The sequence below is a fragment of the Oncorhynchus masou genome, chromosome 32 (genome assembly GCF_036934945.1).
Source record: "Oncorhynchus masou masou isolate Uvic2021 chromosome 32, UVic_Omas_1.1, whole genome shotgun sequence".
Classification (NCBI taxonomy): Eukaryota; Metazoa; Chordata; class Actinopteri; order Salmoniformes; family Salmonidae; genus Oncorhynchus; species Oncorhynchus masou.
Window position 1 is genome coordinate 77,087,701 of NC_088243.1, and position 17,720 is coordinate 77,105,420.

The 17,720-nt window shown below is 45.3% G+C and overlaps 3 protein-coding genes across 3 annotated transcripts; 2 read left to right on the forward strand and 1 right to left on the reverse strand.

Moving 5' to 3' along the window:
- Nucleotides 1-494: 494 nt before the first annotated feature.
- Nucleotides 495-4,220, reverse strand: LOC135526612 (integrator complex subunit 5-like). The gene is made up of 2 exons (XM_064955126.1): nucleotides 3,997-4,220; nucleotides 495-3,730 (listed from the first exon to the last, which is right to left on the reverse strand). Exons 1-2 carry the CDS (start codon nucleotides 4,074-4,076, stop codon nucleotides 775-777), a joined length of 3,036 nt encoding a protein of 1,011 aa, XP_064811198.1. The 5' UTR covers nucleotides 4,077-4,220; the 3' UTR covers nucleotides 495-774.
- Nucleotides 4,221-4,341: 121 nt separating this feature from the next.
- On the forward strand, nucleotides 4,342-7,996 carry LOC135526615 (phospholipase A and acyltransferase 3-like). The gene is made up of 6 exons (XM_064955128.1): nucleotides 4,342-4,442; nucleotides 4,784-4,858; nucleotides 5,116-5,224; nucleotides 5,378-5,514; nucleotides 5,792-5,923; nucleotides 6,163-7,996. Exons 2-6 carry the CDS (start codon nucleotides 4,844-4,846, stop codon nucleotides 6,283-6,285), a joined length of 516 nt encoding a protein of 171 aa, XP_064811200.1. The 5' UTR covers nucleotides 4,342-4,442; nucleotides 4,784-4,843; the 3' UTR covers nucleotides 6,286-7,996.
- A 5,674-nt stretch (nucleotides 7,997-13,670) lies between these two features.
- Nucleotides 13,671-17,407, forward strand: LOC135526616 (phospholipase A and acyltransferase 4-like). Its single transcript, XM_064955129.1, has 6 exons — nucleotides 13,671-13,793; nucleotides 14,123-14,197; nucleotides 14,455-14,563; nucleotides 14,717-14,853; nucleotides 15,135-15,266; nucleotides 15,490-17,407. Exons 2-6 carry the CDS (start codon nucleotides 14,183-14,185, stop codon nucleotides 15,622-15,624), a joined length of 528 nt encoding a protein of 175 aa, XP_064811201.1. The 5' UTR covers nucleotides 13,671-13,793; nucleotides 14,123-14,182; the 3' UTR covers nucleotides 15,625-17,407.
- Nucleotides 17,408-17,720: the final 313 nt, after the last annotated feature.

Sequence of the window (17,720 nt, forward strand, 5' to 3'; positions counted from 1 at the left end):
TTGCTAAAGAAAATAATGTACTTTTTACTCCATACATTTTCCCTGACAACCAAAAGTACTCATTATATTTTGACATGAAAATGGTCCAATTCACACACTTATCAAGAGAACGTCCCTGGTCATCCGTACTGCCTCTGATCTGGCGGACTCACTAAACACAAATGCTTCGTTTGTAAATTATGTCTGAGTGTTGGAGTGTGCCCCTGGCTATACGTCAATCATTTTTTTTAAATAATTGTGACGTCTGGTTTGCTTAAAATAAGGAATTTTAAATGGTTTTAACTTTAGATACTTAAGTACATTAACAATTCCATTTACTTATGATACATAAGTATATTTAAAACCAAATATATTTAGACTTTTACTCAAGTAGCATTTTAGTGGGTGACTTTAACTTGAGTAATTTTCTATTAAGGTATCTTTTACTTTTACTCAAGTATGACAATTGAGTACTTTTTCCAACACTAACATTAAAGAGTATTTTGTGTAGACCGTTGACAATTACATCCATTTTAATATCTCACATTGTAACACAACAAAATGTGGAAAAAGTCAAGGGGTATGAATACTTCATGAAGGCACTGTATGCTTCAGAGTGCATACAGAACTAGATGACAGTGATAGAGCAAAAACCAAACTTAGAAAACGGCAAAGCAACATCTCCACAATGACCTATAACCACACCTTCCTCATCTTTCACAATCAATCCCAAGCGTCCCCTTCTTGCATCCTCTTCATCCATCCATCCCTCCTTCAGTTTTCTCCTTCCCTTGTTCAGAGCTGGAAACGCCAGCATAGATGCCCCAGCCGGTCAATGTTCTTATGCAGGACACTGTGGATGGGCGCTACGTATCTTGCCACGTCCCCGTCCCGTGCAAAATCCCGGCAGAACAGGCCCTTCTCGGCACTGAAGACAAACTTCTGTGGCATGGGGCCATTGCCCCTCACATACTCCCACACAGCCAGGAGGAGAAGCCTCACCTCGAAGGGCGTCAGGTAGGGGAAGGCCTCGTGGACGTTGCCCAGCACCGGGGGCAGCAGCTGGCCCTCGCCCATACATGACACCAGCATGCAGGAGGCCTGGAGGTGCCAGGGGGAGTCTACTGCCAAAGGCTCCCTCGAAGCCTCCCAGTGGGCTAGCAGAGTGGCCAGCAGGCCCCGGAGCACCGCAGAACAGTAACAGAGAGCAGGATGCCCGGCAGCCACAACATGGAGTAAAGGGAAGAGGACAGGGTGGGCCTCGAAGCAGCGGCGGATGTGTATGTCACGTTCTACAGTGGTGCGGGCGTGTTCCTCTGGCGGCCATGACAGTTCCCCATTGGCCACGTCGGGGCAGATATACTCCACCAGTGTCACCGCCATCATTTTGGCCGCCTCAGCGTTAATGGGCGGCGGCTCGTCGGGAACGACGGAGGATTGGTGTCGGGTGCCTCCACTGTTGCCACCATTCCCAGATGGCACGCTGCAGCACTGGACGGTGACAGCCAGCAGAGTCTGGACGTTCTGTATGACACTGGCGGCGTCGGGGTGAGGCGTAGCGCTGCGCTGCTTCAGACCCTTCCCTATCACCCCAGCATGGAACACAGACCACACACTGCCAGAGAAGTTGACCGTAGTGCCAAACCTGCAGTTGATGTCCAGCAGGAAGCCCCCCCGGTCAGGGGCCAAGGATGGGGAGATGGGGGTGTCCCCTCTAATGTCCTCGCTCTGCCCTCCGAACAGGTCAGCGTTTCCTTTATGTAGAGCTCCCTCCACTAGCTGCAGCAAGACACATTTGAGGGTTAGAGGGGAGTAACCTGCCAGACGGGACAGGAGGAGCACCGAACAGTTCACTGCCTCTCCTTCCTGCCCTCCGTCTCTCCCCTTCCCTGCCTGTACTCTCCTCCGCAGCGCCAGGAAGAAGTGTGTGACGGCGGCCCGACAGACGAGCAGCAGGTGGGAAGGCAGGGTGGCACGGGGGAGAAGGCTGCGGGACAGGAGCCGCACGGCAGCGTGGGATACTGCCTGGTCACCGTGGAGGAGCAGAGGGCAGAAATCATGGAGGTGTCCCGAGACCGCTGCTCCAACCTGCACTGCCATGGAGGACTGTGGACTAGCACCTCCTCCCATGCCTCCAGGACCCCTCCTCTCCTCCTCCTGTACACTCTGCATGGCAGAGGCCAGGTTGAGGAGGAGCTGGCAGAGCTGCTTGGGTCCCAGGGTGTGTGTGTGGATCTGGGCCACGCAGCGGGTCACTGCTGCAGGGATGAGGCCTGACAGGCAGGTGGACAGCGGGGTGTGGAGCTGCCAGGCCAGGGCCAGCTGATCTGGGTTCCGTGCCAGGGTGAGCAGCTGACAGAGAGCCTCCGTGGCCACACTGGGGCCCCTGTACACAGACAGCAGACACAGCAGCTGGTGCAGCCAGAGATGGCGCTTCCTCTCCAGCCTCAATGTCTCGGCACACAGCTCTCCCACGTGTGAATGCATCTCCTCCAGGAAGGGGACTACCCGGGGGGCCTGGGAGGAGGGAGAGTGGGGGCGGCTGTAGTAGCCGTCGTCCCCCTCTGAGCAGGTGTAGACCAGCTTGTGGAGATGCAGCAGGAGCATCTGGAGGAGGCGGTCGCAGGCCTCCCGGACCCCCTCGTGAGGGGAAGGCATTGGGCCGGAGATAATGACGGATGCGGGGGTGGCCGTGTCAGCGAGGAAACGGAGGATGCGTGCCCCTCCAGCAGGGCTCTGGGCGATGAGGTGAACAACCAGCCCCATCATGTTGTCCAGCTCGTCCTTGGGAAGCCCTTGTAGAACAGCCTGGAGCTGGAGCAAGACTGGAGGCCGTAGAGACTCCACCAGCTCAGTAGACACGGCGCCCAGCAGAGAGGGTGACAGCGCCGCCAGCTGGAGGAGGAAGGGCACTGCACCTCGGCGTAGCTGAGCTGAGTGCTCCCAGGAGGTGGACCCAGAGCTGGGGGGTATAGTCGGGGGACTGAGGCTCTCCTGGAACATCCTCAGCAGCTCCTGCCGGATGCTGTCAGAGTGCCGCGCCGCCAGGTGGCCCAGGATCCCCACCACAGAGCCGATCTTAGGCACTCGGTTGCTCTTGTCTCCCTGACCCTTGTCAGCCGTTCCGTGGGAGCAGAAGTCTTTAAGGCCACAGGCCAGGACGCGGCTGATGATGGTGCCCGGGAAGGAGGATCCGATGTGGGCCACCACCCAGTCGAAGTGGGGGGAGTGCTGCACGGAGGTGTCCAGGAGAGCGTCCACACATTGATCAGGACACCAGGCTATCATGGCCGCCAGGCACTGGGTATAGGCCTCCATGAGGGAGCGGGTAGCTGCACAGGACATCCACAGCTGCAGCAGCTCGTTGAGACTGGAGGATTGGGGAGCTGCCCTGCGACCAGCATGCTTGGAGCTCAGCTGCCCCAGCAGGTCTACAGCCCAGGTGGAGACGAGGGGAGCCCAGGCTCGGGGGTTGAGCCTGATGAACTCTGCCAGGACGCCATGGACCTCCATGATGACGTCCTCCAGGTTGGAGTCCCCGTCGCCGTCCGCCTCCAGATTGTGAAGAAAGGCTGATACATGCTCGTTGTAAACGCCCCTTAGGTGCTCAAGCACCGCCCCACGACAGGCAGGCACGGATCGTAGCAGACGCACGGCACAGCGGGCATGCTCACGGACGCTGAGTTTACGTCCCTGGGTCTGGTCCACGCCACTGATGAAGGATTTGATCTCCTGGGACAGCTCCTGGGGGCTACACAAAACACACGCACACTCACAATAAAAGTTCACAGTTGCAAAAAAATCTATAAACTAACAAATGTGATTCTAATTGGTTGAATTTTCTATTCTCTGACTAGAATATTTCAGAAATATAATTGAAAAATGCTAACCACATCTCTCCACAATACCCTTAGCATAATAACAGCCTTATAACTTTCTGGTACAGTAGGGAATCAGCCACACACTGTAGCTATTACTACTGGCTGGTTGGCTAGCTAGCTATGCTAAGCAACAAACCTAAGTGCATTCTGCGGTGAGTGAGCGAGAGAGGTCTGCATGGTGACTGTCAGGAGAGTTCCGTCAAAAAAGCCAGACATCGTTCAACTTCCCAAACTGAAAATAGAACATTAACTCTCCCCTAATAACAAGCAACGAATAACCAACTCTACACCTGAAATATTATGATATTTTTTAAGTAATGTTCGGTCTAAATATCAAAAGGGCGCTCCAAAACCGGAAGTCTTTATTTTATTATTCTATCATGTTTACCGAGCAGCAATGCAGAAAAATATATTTACTGCCATCTACTGGCCTGACAGTACTTCGAAACCAACGTCAGCGCGCACGCTTCCAACAGAGACGCCGCTCTGATTTGTTTTATTTTTTTTGAGTCAGCTGATAGCTGACGCTTCTGACTTCTGTGTTCGAGGTGAAAGCAACATCCGCACGACACCGAATTTACTGTAAGTATAACAATTTTAATGTATTTCAATTATTATCTTTACAGAAATACTTGTGTGAAGAAGATTACAAATAACTAGGTAGCTAACTGGGATCGAACATCATACCATGACTCTTGACAGCACGCAAACACTGTCTCTGTTTTGTGCTGTCTGTGGTCAGTGAACGTATCTAGCTACGCAAACTATCTATTTCGTTGCATAATGTTTTATTATAGACACCAAAACACAGTGAAATCCGTTTCTAATTTATTTGTCAATAGATTGCCTAATATTCTGTGAGCTCGTGTGTTATGGTAACAGGCTCCCTAAATATAACCCATTGGTTTCATTTTGACATAAAGGGTTGAGATCGAAGCTCAGTGAAGGGAAATCAAAGCTGTGTAAAGGAAATAACAGTAACCATGGCTCCAACATTGGTAAGTAAAGTCCAGTCCTGTTGTTGTCCTCTGTCTCTATGTAGTCTTATCTGTTTGTTTAGAACATATTTACATTTAGTTTGTACAGTGCATGAGTCATGATTGAAGAACTTTTTATAGTTCTCTGATCTGAGAACTTTGCCTTTCAGAACTGCATACTTGGCACTTTAACAAGATGGTGTCTAGCAACATTGTGCCAATACACAGATTTCTAAATCATTCTTAATGGTTTCATCATTTTATTTTATTTTTCACAGTATGATAAGAAGCCGGAGCCAGGGGATCTGATAGAGATATTCAGAGGGAACTACCAGCACTGGGCTTTGTACGTTGGTGACGGCTTTGTTGTTCACCTGGCCCCACCCTGTGAGTAATACTCTTGATATAGTGTACTCAACAATGTATATACTGTAGATATAGAGTACATTCAACTCAACTTTGACACTGATGATGTCTTGTCTGTGCACCCCCTCCCTTGGACCTTTCCCTCTCCCTCACCCATGTCTCTTTGCTCCCCAGCCGAGGGACCTGGGGCCAGGGCCAACAGCATGATGTCTGTGCTCAGTGACCAGGCTAAGGTGAAGAAGGAAGAGATCTGGGACGTGGTGGGACATGATCAGTGGTGCGTAAACAACCAGCTGGATGAGAAGTACCAGGTCAGTAGCAGTAAGTACAGTAAGGGTGTGTCCTCAATGGCACCCCATGGGCCTCTGGTCAAACATAATGAACTATTATGTAGAGAATAAGGTGCCATGTGGGACACAGCCTGTGTGATCCTGTGTGGCTCAGTTGATAGAGCATGGTGCTTGCAATGCCAGGATAGTGTTTTCCATTCCCACTGGGGCCACCCTTATAAAAATGTATGCATGCAAGTTCGCTTAGGATGAAAGCATCTGCTAAATGGCATGTAGTATTATTATATTATCATTATAGGTCAGACCCATACATGAGATACTGAGGGAAGCCCAGGCCTATGTGGACCAGGAGATGCCCTACTGTGTCTTCAGGGGAAACTGTGAGCACTTTGTCACAGAGCTGAGATATGGGAAGGCTGAGTCTCGACAGGTAGGTACAGTGGACTGGTGCTCAACGCTAGTTGTACTGTGCTCAGCGTAGTATTTTTGTGAGTCGTAATAACATTCTCAACTTGATCAAGACACACGTGAGTGTAGAGTAACTGGTGTACTTGTTGTTATACATTCAAAGCATCTATGCTGTGATACTGTTTCTGAATCAGTCAGTCAGTCAGTCAGTCATTCATTCATTCAATTCTTTCAAATGAATGTTAGTCTTTTTCTGCCCAGGTTCGTCAGGCTGTGGGAATGGCCACACTGGTGGGCTTCGGAATCCTTGCCTTTGTAGGTATTGCGGCCATCTTTGGAGGTGGAAGCAAGAAGAAGAATGAAGAAAAAGAAGAATATAAGTGACCAACTGTATAATAGCTTCCTGAGCAGCCAGTCACCAATAAGCCTAATAGATTATTATTTTAACTACTGTACTGCCATCGTCACTTGTATAATTCTGGGGCTTTCAGAAGAAAGGGTTGAGTATTTCCATAATATTTTTATTTTTTACAGTTAAACAGACATGAATTGAAAGCACAAAAGGAGGAAAAGTGTCTGGTTATAATTCCAAGGTATACAGCCTTGGAGGGGCCATAACCTTGCAGGCTGCTAGACTAAGCTAGCTGTTTAAAAAATGTTGACCGTTACTTATAAGCTATGAAGTTTCTACTAAAGTTTTAACATATTTATGTAGATTTTCTTTTTAATGGTATAAAATGGTATTCCACTGAAGTTCTAATGTTTCTATCATGAAGCAAATTGTCTAAAGGACCCAGGGCTTTCGAGTGGCACAGCATCTCAGTGTTAGAGACATCACTACAAACCCTGGTTCGATTCCAGGCTGTATCATAACCGGCGCACAATTGGCCTAGCGTCGTTAGGGTTTGGCTAAATAATATTTTTTTCTTAACTGACTTGCCTAGTTAAATAAAAAAAATTAAAGGACCCACAGAACTACTCCTGGTTAGGGTTGAAGTGGATACATCTAATGCTGCTTGTATCGCTTCGTAATGACTGACAGCATTATGAACAGGTGCATCAAAGCAGTGACCAAGAGACTGAAAAACAGCTATATCAAGTCCATCAGACTGTTAAATAGCCATCAGTAGCACCTTAGAAGCTGCTGCCCTATAAATGGTTTAATTTGGAAGTTTACATACACCTTAGCCAAATACATTTCCACAATTCCTGACATTTAATCCAATTAAAAATTCCCTATCTTAGGTCAGTTAGGATCACCACTTTATTTTAAGAACATGAAATGTCAGAATAATAGTAGATGCTTTTATTTCTTTCATCACATTCCCAGTGGGCCAGAAGTTTACATACACTCTTTCTGAGGTCTTGGCTGATTTCTTTTGATTGTCCCATAATGTCAAGCAAAGAGACACTGAGTTTGAAGGAAGGCCTTGAAATACATCCACAGGTACACCTCCAATTGACTCAAAGGATGTCAATTAGCCTATCAGCAGCTTCTAAAGCCATGACATCATTTTCTGGAACTTTCCAAGCTGTTTAAAGACACAGTCAACTTAATGTATGTGAACTGTCCCACTGGAATTGTGATACAGTCAATTATAAGTGAAATGATCTGTCTGTAAACAATTGTTGGAAAAATGACTGCATGCACAAAGTAGATGTCCTAACCGACTTGCCAAAACTATAGTGTGTTAACAAGAAATTTGTGGAGTGGTTGAAAAACTAGTTTTAATGATTCCAATCTAAGTGTAGGTAAATTTCCGACTTCAACTGTACATAGACTTGAAATCGCTGTCCACTTTAATAATGGAACACTGGTCACTTTAATAATGTCACATATTTTGCATTACTCATCTCATGTGTGTACTGTATTCTATTCTATTACACTGTATCTTAGTCTATTCCTCTCCGACATTGCTCGTGAAATATTTATATATTCTTAATTCCATTCCTTTACTTTGGATTTGTGTCCATTGTGAGTATTGTTGTTAGATGTTACTCCACTGTTGCAGCTAGAAACAATAGCATTTTGCTACACCCGCAATAACATCTGATAAACACGAGTATGTGACCAATAAAATTTGATTTGAACAAATTCTTACTTTATTTAAATGTTTGATTGAAAATATTTGAAATCATAACTGGTGTTTCATCTTTAAAAAAGAGTTTGAAGAGTTTGTTTTTTAAATATTGATTAACTGAATCTTATTAGCATTTTATCTTAGTAGATTTAGTCTTGACATCCTCTTTGATTTATATTTGTAAATGTCTACTTAACTTATACTTGTCTTAGTAAACAAAATAAACACCTCTGTTGGCCCACTGCAAGTCCCAGAAGGAACTTCAGTGGATTTGGATGTTGACTCTTGGCAGAAGTAGTAATTATCGTGTTATGGGTCAGTTGGAATGATTGATGTGCATTTAAATTCTTAGAGAATGAAGGTAGTGTTAAGTTTCAGCTCTTTGTGTATGAAAAGTGTAATTATCTAGTGGACTGCAGTCTACTGTAGGAATGTGTACTCCCAATAACTAAGGCACGGAGGAGCAAGAAGGTTCCGGACTCAGGCTGGGACACGAGAACACCAAGAAGAGGAACAGACTCAGTTCCTGTCCAGAAACAGAGACCGATTATTTATCTTAGAAATACAAGGAGGTGACTCCGCCTAGTCGTAACGTGTATAGTGCATTCGAAAGTATTCAGACCCCTTGACTTAAAAAACAATTAATTGACATTACAGCCTTATTCTAAAATTGAATAAATTGTTTTTCCCCCCTCAATCTACACACACTGCCCCATAATGACAAAGCAAAAACAGGTGTTTAGACATTTTTGCAAATGTATTTAAAATAAACAACTAAAATATGACATTTACATAAGTGTATTCAGACCCTTTACTCAGTACTTTGTTGAAGCTCTTTGACAGCGATTACATCCTCGAGTCTTCTTTGGTATGACGCTACAAGCTTGTGTTGTGACGTTGTATTAGTTAATTTGACGACTGTTGCTCATCGAATGGTTAAAGTTTCTTATTGCGTGATTAACTGAATCAAGCAGTTAACCTCATTAACCTGGGGCACCATGGGAAAACTAGTTTTTTATTGAGTTTCTATTTCCCAAATTAACTCAAAGAATATCAGAATATCGATTTTACAACAGCCGCTAATTAACCAGTTACCTCAACAACCTCGTTCTGAATGTCGTATAGTCCGTGAATCTGCACGGACCCGGGTCTCACCAATGAGTTCGTACCACACCAATCTTAGTTGAATATTTATTGACTAGAAAGCTAAAATGATGATAAAAGATACACATAGACAAAACTCATTATTGGCTATTGGTTAGAACTTAGTATAACGGGCCAACACACTATGGCGCGTGTTACCCAAAATGGGGATTTCAAAGAGAGAGAGAAAAAAGAAAGTACACAAGAGAAATATACATTTGGGTGAATTTGTCAGCTATGCTATTCTAACCCTAGTCTTGCCCCAAACTGCCGCTCCTAAGGCAGCCATCTTCTTTGGGTATTTTGTGGGTTATTGTCTATGTCTAGTTGCCTGTGTCTGCACATTTGTCGTATAGCTTCACGTTCGTGTTGTTGTTTTTGTGGTTTGTTTAGTGTCCGTCTTCATTAAAATATAACATGTATTCAATTCACGCTGCGCCTTGGTCTTCTCACTACGACGAACGTGACAGAATAACCCACCAACAAAGGACCAAGCAGCGTGGTAAAAGGCAGCAGCAGCGATCACAGGACTCATGGACTTGGGAGGAAATTCTGGACGGCGGAGGACCCTGGGCACAACCAGGGGAATAACGCCGACCCAAGGCAGAGCTGGAGGCAGCAAAAGCAGAGAGGCGCCGGTATGAGGAGGCAGCACGGCAGCGCGGCTGGAAGCCCGAGAGGCAGCCTCATAAATGTATTGGAGGGGTGAGTCTGAGATTGTCGAGGAGTTATTGGACAGATTGGAGGAGAGTGAACGGATGGGAGATTATGAGTCATTCGAGGAGTTGTTGACGAAATTGGAGGAGAGTGAAGAGAGATAGCTGTTGGTTTGGTGTAGTATGCACGGCATTCGCCCTGAAGAGCGTGTGAGCTGTCCGATGCCACCTGTGTCAGTTCCTCGTACTCAGCCTGAAACTTGTGTTAAAGTTCCGGAAGATTTGATGCCGGCTATACACACCAGGTCTCCAGTACACCTTCACAACCCGGTGTGTCTTGTTCCTGCTTCTCGCACTCATCCTGAGATGCGTCTTCTCACCCCGGTACCACCAGTGCCGGCACCACGCACCAGGCCTATAGTGCACCTCGACAGTCCAATACGCCCTGTTCCTCTTCCCTGCACTCGCCCTGAGGTGCGTGTCCTCGGCCCAGTACGACCAGTGCCAGCACCACGTACCAGGCCTATAGTGCGCCTCGGCAGTCCAGTACGCCCTGTTCCTTCTCTCCGCACTCGCCCTGAGGTGCATGTCTCCAGCCCGGTACCCCCAGTGCTGGCACCATGCACCAGGCCACCAGTGTGCCTCCAGGGTCCAGTACTCCCTGTTTCTGCTCCTCGCACTCGCCCTGAGGTGCATGTCCCCAGCCTGGTACCACCAGTGCCAGCACCACGCACCAGGTAAATAGTGCGCCTCGGCAGTCCAATACGCCCTGTTCCTCTTCCTGGCACTCGCCCTGAGGTGCGTGTCCTCGGCCCAGTACCACCAGTGCCGGCACCACGTACCAGGCCTATAGTGCGTCTCGGCAGTCCAGTACGCCCTGTTCCTTCTCCCCGCACTCGCCCTGAGGTGCGTGTCTCCAGCCCGGTACCCCCAGTGCTGGCACCACGCACCAGGCCTATAGTGGGCCTCTCCAATCCAGAGCATCCGGCGACAGTACCCAGTCCAGAGCGTCAGGCAACACTACCCAGTACAGAGCGTCAGGCAACAGTACCCAGTCCAGAACGTCCGGCAACAGTACCCAGTCTAGAGCGTCCGGCTACAGTACCCAGTCCAGAGCGTCCGGCTACAGTACCCAGTCCAGAGCGTCCGGCTACAGTACCCAGTCCAGAGCGTCCGGCAACAGTACCCAGTCCAGAGCGTCCGGCTACAGTACCCAGTCCAGAGCGTCCGGCAACAGTACCTAGTCCAGAGCGTCCGGCAACAGTACCCAGTCCAGAGCGTCCGGCAACAGTACCCAGTCCAGAGCGTCCGGCAACAGTACCTAGTCCAGAGTGTCCGGCAACAGTACCCAGTCCAGAGCGTCCGCCTTGGTCTTCTCACTACGACGAACGTGACAGTTCCCTCACCCTTGCTCTGGAAGGGGTCTTTTGACGACAGACAGCTCAGGTAGCTCAGAGCTCACAGCATAGAAATGAAACAGTGTAGATACCACAATTCGATGGGAGATGGAGACTGGGTGGTTTGACTTGAATTCACTCGCTTAGACACAGCTACTCAACCGTAGCTTGGGTAGAAAAAGATTTCTCTGTCTTCAAACTTGCGTTGCGTTTTGGGTTCGTTGACTTTTTAGACCTTGGCTGCAGCTTGGGTCACGTAGTCTTGTCTGTAAATTCTTTACTCACAGGTTTTATACCATTGGGTCAGAAGTGGGCGTAACAACGTCATCTATCAACCTTTTATAACAAAACAAAAATGACATACATTTTCATATTCCATCTATTGTCATGACCACAATTGTGGCTGACAGAAACCATTGTTCCAAAGTCCCTTTATTTCATGTTTAATGTTCTGAGGCTGGTTCTCCATAGTAACAGGACAAAGGAATTTGTTTGTGGCCTGAGATTTACCAGGGGCGTGAGGGGTCATAAAACCCCCACATCTTCAGAACCCTAGATCTCTCCTCCTCTGTTGGGGTTAAGAGATAATCTGTAGGGTTGTGGTCTCCTGTAACCTGACCTGATCAGGACAGTCATGACACTTGGCACACCTGGATTAGGGGAGTTTCTCCCATTCTTCTCTGCAGACCTTCACAAGCTCTGTCAGAATGGATGGTGAGCGTCGCTGCACAGCTATATTCAGGTCTCTCTAGAGATGTTCGATCGGGTTCAAGTCCGGGCTCTGGCTGGGCAACTCAAGGACATTCTGAGACTTGACTCCTGTGTTGTCTTGGCTGTGTGCTTAGGGTCGTTGTCCTGTTGTCAGGTGAACCTTCACCCCAGTCTGTGGTCCTGAGCGCTCTGTAGCAGGTTTTCATCAAGGATAGCTCTGTACTTTGCTCTGTTCATCTTTGCCTCGATCCTGACTATTCTCCCAGTCCCTGCCATTGAAAAACATCCCCACACCATGATGCTGCCACCACCATGCTTCACCGTAGGGATGGTGCCAGGTTTCCTTCAGACGTGACGCTTGGCATTCAGGCCAAAGAGTTCAATCTTGGTTTCATCAGACCAGAGAATCTTGTTTGATTTTTGCTCTGACATGGACTGTCAACTGGGGAACCTTATATAGACAGATGTATCAAATGTAAATGGAATTGCTCAATGTACTTAAGTATCAAAAGTAAAAGCATAAACCATTTAAAATTCTTCATATTAAGCCATTTTCTTGTTTCTTTTTGTTGACCGATAGCCAGGGGCACACTCCCTACAACCAAAGCATTTGTGTTTAGTGAGTCCGCCAGATCAGAGGCAGTACGGATGACCAGGGACATTCTCATGGTAAGTGTGTGAATTGGACCATTTTTGTGTCAAAATGAAACGAGTACTTTTGGGTGTCAGGGAAAATATATGGAGTAAAAAGTACATTATTTTCCTTAGGAATGTAGTTAGGTCAAAGTTGGAAAAATCTAAATAATAAAGTAGTTACAATGTGCGTGCTGAGAGTCGGGAAGCAAGTTTTGGGAGTGAATATTTAATAAATAAACAGAACTTTATACGAAACACAAACAATGCACAGACATGAAACAGAAACACCTGGAGACGGAACCAAAGGGAGTGACATATATAGGGCAGGTAATCAAGGAGATGATGTAGTCCAGGTGAGTCTGATGATGCGCAAGTGCGCGTAACGATGGTGACAGGTGTGTGCCATAACGAGCAGCCTGGTGACCTAGAGGCTGGAGAGGTGTACACGTGACAGTAGTAAAGTACAGATACCCCAAGTGTTCCATCAAACAAGGCAGACATCTTTCAATTTCCCAAACTTAAAATAGAACATGAACAACTCTCCCCTAGCAACAAGCTACGAATAATCAACTCTAGAACTGAAATATTATGACATTTTTTAAGTAACGTTCAGGAAAAATATCAAAAGGACACTCCAAAAGCGGAAGGCTTTATTTTCTTCTTCTATCGTGTCTTTCGAGGGGTAATGCAGAAAAATATATTTACTGACATCTACTGGCCTGACGGAGTACTTTGAAACCTACGTCATTGTGCAGGCTCCCAGCAGAGACGCCCCTCGAGTCAGTTGATCGTGCCTGATGCCTTTTGGCTGATCCATTTGTGGTTTCAGGGAGAAAACAGAGTTGGGTGCTGTGGAATCGGTGAGGTTAACCAGAAGTGGTCTTGTGTTAATTGTTTGTGTTTCCGCTGGTCAGAGGGAGCAGGCGCTCCGCATGCCCTGTGTAGCGTGCTGTCTTTCGGCTGGGACGTTAAACGGGTGTCCTGACTCTCTGGGGTCACAAAATTACTATTATTATTTTTTATTACTATGTTATTTTTTTATTGTGAGTGTAGTGTTAGATGGTAGGGTAAAAGTTTATTTATTTATGTTTTCAAGCAAAGTATAAGGGAGTTGTACTCCGGTCTAGTAGGTGGCGGTAATGAAACATTTATTGGATGCCAACCACCGTTAAACCTCATCGAGGAAGAAACAGAAGTTGACGTTTGATTTGTACTTCTGTGTTCTAAGTGAAAGTAAGCAACATCGAGGCCACGACACCGAACTTACTGTAAGTTATATGAATTTAAATGATCTGGACAGAAATACGTGTGTGAAGAAGATTACAAATAACTAGGTAGCTAACTGGGATCGAAAGTCATACCATGACTCTTGACAGCACGCAAACACTGCCTTTGTTTTGTGCTGTCTGTGGTCCGTGAACGTATCTAGCTACGCAAACTATCTATTTCGTTGCATAATGTTTTATTATAGACACCAAAACACAGTGAAATCCGTTTTTAATTTATTTGTCAATAGATTGCCTAATATTCTGTGAGCTCGTGTGTTATGGTAACAGGCTCCCTAAATATAACCCATTGGTTTCATTTTGACATAAAGGGTTGAGATCGAAGCTCAGTGAAGGGAAATCAAAGCTGTGTAAAGGAAATAACAGTAACCATGGCTCCAACATTGGTAAGTAAAGTCCAGTCCTTTTGTTGTCCTCTGTCTCTATGTAGTCTTATCTGTTTGTTTAGAACATATTTACATTTTGTTTGTACAATGCATGAGTCATGACTGAAGAACTTTTTATAGTTCTCTGATCTGAGAACTTTGCCTTTCAGAACTGCATACTTGGCACTTTAACAAGATGGTGTCTAGCAACATTGTGCCAATACACAGATTTCTAAATCATTCTTAATGGTTTCATCATTTTATTTTATTTTTCACAGTATGATAAGAAGCCGGAGCCAGGGGATCTGATAGAGATATTCAGAGGGAACTACCAGCACTGGGCTTTGTACGTTGGTGACGGCTTTGTTGTTCACCTGGCCCCACCCTGTGAGTAATACTCTTGATATAGTGTACTCAACAATGTATATACTGTAGATATAGAGTACATTCAACTCAACTTTGACACTGATGATGTCTTGTCTGTGCACCCCCTCCCTTGGACCTTTCCCTCTCCCTCACCCATGTCTCTTTGCTCCCCAGCCGAGGGACCTGGGGCCAGGGCCAACAGCATGATGTCTGTGCTGAGTGACCAGGCTAAGGTGAAGAAGGAAGAGATCTGGGACGTGGTGGGGCATGATCAGTGGTGCGTAAACAACCAGCTGGATGAGAAGTACCAGGTCAGTAGCAGTAAGGCTGTGTCCCAAATGGCACCCCATGGGCCTCTGGTCAAACGTAATGAACTATGTAGAGAATAAGGTGCCATGTGGGACACAGCCTGTGTGATCCTGTGTGGCTCAGTTGATAGAGCATGGTGCTTGCAATGCCAGGATAGTGTTTTCCATTCCCACTGGGGCCACCCTTATAAAAATGTATGCATGCAAGTTCGCTTAGGATAGAAGGGTCTGCAAAACGGCTTAAGTTGTTTTGCTAAATGGCATATATTAAATTATCATTATAGGTCAGACCCATACATGAGATACTGAGGGAAGCCCAGGCCTATGTGGACCAGGAGATGCCCTACTGTGTCTTCAGGGGAAACTGTGAGCACTTTGTCACAGATCTGAGATATGGGAAGGCTGAGTCTCGACAGGTAGGTACAGTGGACTGGTGCTCAACGCTAGTTGTACTGTGCTCATTGTAGTATTTTTGTGAGTCGTAATAACATTCTCAACTTGGTCAAGACACACGTGAGTGTAGAGTAACTGGTGTACTTGTTGTTATACATTCAAAGCATCTATGCTGTGATACTGTTTCTGAATCAGTCATTCATTCATTCAATTCATTCAAATGAATGTTAGTCTTTTTTTACCCAGGTTCGTCAGGTTGTGGAAACTGTGGTAATGGCTGCAATGGTGGGCTTCGGAGTCCTTGCTGTTGCAGGTATTGCAGTGGCCATCTTTGGAGGTGGAAGCAAGAAGAAGAATGAAGAAAAAGAAGAATATAAGTGACCAACTGTATAATAGCTTCCTGAGCAGCCAGTCACCAATAAGCCTAATAGATTATTTTAACTACAGTACTGCCATCGTCACTTGTATAAAACAGACATGAATTGAAAGCACAAAAGGAAGAAAAGTGTCTGGTTATAATTCCAAGATATACAGCCTTGGAGGGGCCATAACCTTGCAGGCTCCGAGGCTATGCTAGCTGTTTTATTTTTTTATTGTCAGTTACTTATAAGCAGTGGTGGGAAAAGTACCCAGTTGTCATACTTGAGTAAAAGTTAAGATAACTTAATAGAAAATGACTCAAGTAAAAGTGAAAGTCACCCAGGAAAATACTACTTTAGTAAAAGTTTAAAAGTATTTGGCTTTAAATATACTGAAGTATCAAAAGTAAAAGAAAACCGGACTGCATCTTTTTAATTTTTGGGTAGCCAGGGGCATGCTCCAACACTCAGACATCATTTACAAACGAAGCATGTGTTTAGTGAGTCAACCAGATCAGAGGCAGTCGGGATGACCATGGGTGTTCTCTTGATAAGTGTGTGAATTAGACAATTTTCTTGTGCTGCTAAGCATTCAAAATGTAATGAATACTTTTGGCTCTCAGGGAAAATGTATGGAGTAAAAAGCCCATTTTCTTTAGGAATGTAGTGAAGTAAAAGTTGTCAAATATAAATAGTAAAGTACAGATATCCTAAAAAAACTACTTAAGTAGTACTTTCAAGTATTTTTAAGCAGTGGTGTAAAGTACCTATGAAGTTTCCCTACTAAAGTTTTAACATATTTATGTAGACACTCTTTTTAATGGTATAAAACGGTATTCCACTGAAGTTCTAATGTTTCTATCATGAAGCAAATTGTCTAAAGGACCCAGGGCTTTCGAGTGGCACAGCATCTCAGTGTTAGAGACATCACTACAAACCCTGGTTCGATTCCAGGCTGTATCATAACCGGCGCACAATTGGCCCAGCGTCGTTAGGGTTTGGCTAAATAAGAATTTGTTCTTAACTGACTTGCCTAGTTAAATAACAAAATAAAAGGACCCACAGAACTACTCCTGGTTAGGGTTGAAGTGGATACATCTAATGCTGCTTGTATCGCTTCGTAATGACTGACATTATGAACAGGTGCATCAAAGCAGTGACCAAGAGACTGAAAAACAGCTATATCAAGTCCATCAGACTGTTAAATAGCCATCAGTAGCACCTTAGAGGCTGCTGCCCAAAACACGTAGACTTGAAATCACTGGAAACTTTAATAATGGAACACTGGTCACTTTAAAAAAGTTTTCATATATTGAATTACTCATCTCATATGTATATTCTACTGTATCTTACTCTATTCCTCTCTGACATTGCTCGTCCAAATATTTATATATTCTTAATTCCATTCCATTAAATATATTGATAAACTGAACCTTATTAGCATTTTAGCTTAGTCGATTAAGTCTTGACATCCTCTTGGATATAAGTTTTGATAGGTTTGGTTTTTGAGCTTGAACTATTATTAATCATTAGTTCTAAAAGATACATATGAGGGGTGCCGTAATGACGCTTGGGAGGGGCTGAGTGCAGGGAACACAGTCACGTGGCAGTACTGATAAGGGGAGGAACCATTTAAGGCCCAGATCACTCAGCTCCCTGCCTAGAAATAATGGTGCAATGTTTGGCGATAATGAGGAGACTCCACCCAAAGTGGGGTATGTATACTACCATGGGTGAAACCATGTTTTTTTGTTTAATGCAGCTGTACTGACCCTCTGGGAAGAATAAACTTGGTTTTAAGCTTTCATAGTGTCCATTGACTTTGTACTCTGAAAATTAGAAGCTAACAGTTTGTACATGTTTTTATAAGCATTGTTTGGTCTCTTATAGGTTTGGGGTCTACTTAACTTATACTTGTCTTAGTAAACAAAATAAACACCTCTGGCCCACTGCAAGTCCCAGAAGGAACTTCAGTGGATTTGGATGTTGACTCTTGGCAGAAGTAGAAATTGTTCTGAATATCTCTGTAAAACACTGCACACGCTTTCACATAAAACACACACTGTATTTTATTGTCATGGTTTATTTAGGAATTGTTCACATGGTACAAAAGAATCC